The 3,192-nt window shown below is 41.6% G+C and overlaps 1 protein-coding gene across 1 annotated transcript; it reads left to right on the top strand.

The window, feature by feature from the left end:
- Positions 1-680: 680 nt before the first annotated feature.
- Positions 681-2,958, top strand: CSUI_011101 (protein phosphatase 2c domain-containing protein; the record flags this gene model as incomplete). The annotated part of the gene is made up of 3 exons (XM_068071202.1): positions 681-821; positions 1,984-2,073; positions 2,707-2,958. Coding segments are annotated over 3 exons (288 nt in total), but the record flags the coding sequence as incomplete, so codon positions are not given.
- Positions 2,959-3,192: the final 234 nt, after the last annotated feature.

The following is a 3,192-nucleotide window of genomic DNA, read 5'->3' as shown; positions in this document are numbered from 1 at the left end:
CATACACGAGTGTCTATAGATGTATGGAAAGGTGACCTCTTACAAACAAATGTATGTAGATGCATCCTTATAGGGATAGATAGAAGGTATATTAGACGTGTCTTTTATTTCTCCCTGTGTGGAGTTGCTTCTTTCTCGCTTTCTTGGCACATCAATCAATTGCCTTTTTCTTCTTTAGATCTTCTTCGCTTCTTGCTTTCTTCTGTCTATCTTCTCTCCATTTGTAACAAAGAGAGAAGAAAGTTGGGGATCGAACGCTCTCCTACCTGCTCTCTCATTGCTGGTCTCTGTTGTGTATGTGCATGTAGATACATGTATATATATATACGTATACTAGCGCTCGCATCTGCGCTTGATGCTCGTATGGCTGAAGTATGTCTACAGAGTAACAATGGCTTTCTACGGAAGTACATAGGGCAGCGCCCTTCACACAACTCGAACAGATACATCCTCTCGTTTATATGTATAGAGTGGAAGGATATGATCTTTTATGAGTATACATGTATACAGTATGTATATAGATATGCTGAGCTTTGTAGTGTGGTATGTGTATGTACTTTGATCTATTTTTCCGTAAGAAAGATAGGATCTGTGAAACAGTCGTCTTGGCTGGATGAGGAAGGTAGGTGAGCTAGCTGTGTATCTTTGTGCGTGTATCTTTGTCTCTTTTTCCCTCAGTGTCAAGAGGTTTCGGAGATAAGGAATTGAAGGAAGAAGGCCTTGTTGTATGTACACCCGATATAGTAGCTTTACACCTTACAGAGGACATCCGCTTCATGTTGATTGCATGCGATGGTGTCTGGGACGTTCTCTCTGATCAAGTAAGCCGTAGAACCCTTTCACACTTACCTACTTCTTCTTTCACCCTTAAAGCAAAGAATAACGGACAGACTATTCTATCAGATAGATCCTATAAGAGTCAAAGAGAAGAACGACTCTTTTCTGTTTCTCCATTCTTCTTCTTTTCTCTTTTCTTCTTCTTTATCTTCCTTTTCTTCTTCATCTGGTATCAGTCTCTCTGCCCTTTGTATGTTACATGGTGTTTTTTCTTAAATAGGGATAAGGATAGTAGATGATCCAAAGAACGTCTCGTAGCTCCTTCGTTCATCTTCTTCCTTTCTCTCTCTGCCTTTTTGTAACTTACATCAGAAGTGCCTGTGTAGATTCCTTACCTCATCTCTCACTCTGTAGATTCTCTATTCCGAAGGCGTTTGACGTGTCCGATCTACGCGTCTATTTCACTAAGAGCGTTCCTCTAAAGATCTTTATTTCTTCTCTCCTCATATATCTTTAGGTGCTATCTTGACTTAGATACGCCAGTCGATAAATATCGACATGTCTTTGCATAGAACTGTTTATCTCATCTCTCGTGTCAGTGAAAGAAAGATCTTTCTCCATGTATAGAATCTGTTTTGCATCTCTCTCGTAGACAATGAGTACATGTCTGGCCTTTCGTGTCTATTTAGCCGGGATTGCTTAACGCCATGCCTCTTTTCTTCTCTCTGTAACCCACGGAGACTGTCTATGTAGGGCATGTAGAAAGGAAGACTTATCTTCATTCCTGGAGAGTTGATAGCCCATGAAGGAAGACAGATAGATCTCAAGAATATAAATGTGAAGATCTGCTTTCTATCGTCTCGCAGGAATAGTCGTAGTCGTAGTAGTAGTGGTAAGAGGAGGAGAAAAAAGAACGAGGTCAAACAGAGGGGCTGGGTGTCAGGTGTATGTACACCCCAATGTTCACATACATAGAGATGTGAATAGTTACCTATCGAGTAAGCAAAGCAAATCCTTACAAAACATACGCAAGATGAGAATCGTCTTCTCTCTCCAAGGACACAGAAAGAAAGAGAAACTGGGGTGAATGCCTTCACTTCATAATAAGGAGAATTGTGAAGGTTCTTTCTTTCTTGCTATGCAGTTCATGATTGAAACTTGATATGTGTCTATCTATGTTCTTTTCTCTTCGTTTATTCTCCGAAGGAGGTAGTTGAGATCGTAGCTCGACATGTCGATGATCCCCAGGAGGCAGCTAGCCGAGTCATTAAGACTGCATTTGAACGAGGGAGTCAAGTAAGTTCTCCACATAGAGACAGCTACGGTCTTCACACATGCCTCATGTAGAGATCCCTTTCTATAGATCCACCCTGATAGGTCTCTGATAGTTACAAGAGAGTAGAGCAAATGAAGATGCTTGACGTACCTCGTAGACATGAAGATAGAAAAGTACCAACATAAGGCGACGAGAGGTCAGTTTGCTTTTTCGCTATCGTCGCTAACTGCTACTTGAGCTAGTACTGCTTTGCTTCTTCTCATTCTCAGCCATGTAGTCACACAACATTTTCAGGTGTCTCGAGACCTTATCTAAACTCCATAATGTTGTCTCGCCTCTTCTATCATCCCAATGCATGGGGCCCGTGTCTATCTTTCATGTAGATGTCTAGGTAGGGAAAGGTTTGCAACTAAGGTGTACGGAGAAATACGATGGTATAGACACCATCAGGACTTTCAATGCTTCTCCCTACGTAACAAGAGACGCGATTGGTAGTAGGGATAGCGGGCGGTAGATAGATAGATTGATTAAAGATGGATAGATAGATTAAAGATAGATAGACAATCTCACAAGTGTACGCACACCTTGCGTATGTAGAGCGTCCGACTGTTATATGTCTGTTGGGTGTTTGTGTTTTGTGCCTTTTTTCTCAGGATAATCTAACGGCTATAGCAGTCATGTTCGATCATGAGCCTCCCCTATCGAATTGACTCTTAAGGAGGCTATCTCCATGCATACAATTTTATCTCTCTTCTCTCCTCATCAGATCTACGGGAGTGGGTCAGATCTCTCTCTCTCTCTCTCTCACAACAACGATGATGATGATGCCCACGAAAACTCGCCCTTTTCGTCGTGCCTGCCCGTCTCGATTCTCCGACTGCCTTGGCTTTCCGGATCCATACACCTATATCTTCAAAGACATATACATATATATATATATATGCATATACATGGCCTTCATATTTGCACGTGTATCTATCTATATATATGTGTATGGGTTTGTCAGGGTGAGACATGTGTGAGTTTGAGAGTAGATGTCTAAAGACTGGGTTTCTATTCATTCCTGAATTCTCATCATTTTGGGGAAGAACGGGCTCTATCAGTGAATGAGAGGCGATCTTTCTTTCTCTCTTTCTCAC

This window comes from Cystoisospora suis (genome assembly GCF_002600585.1).
Source record: "Cystoisospora suis strain Wien I chromosome Unknown contig_9697, whole genome shotgun sequence".
Lineage (NCBI taxonomy): Eukaryota > Apicomplexa > Conoidasida > Eucoccidiorida > Sarcocystidae > Cystoisospora > Cystoisospora suis.
Note: the sequence above shows the minus strand (reverse complement) of the source record. Positions and strands in the feature narration are given on the sequence as shown.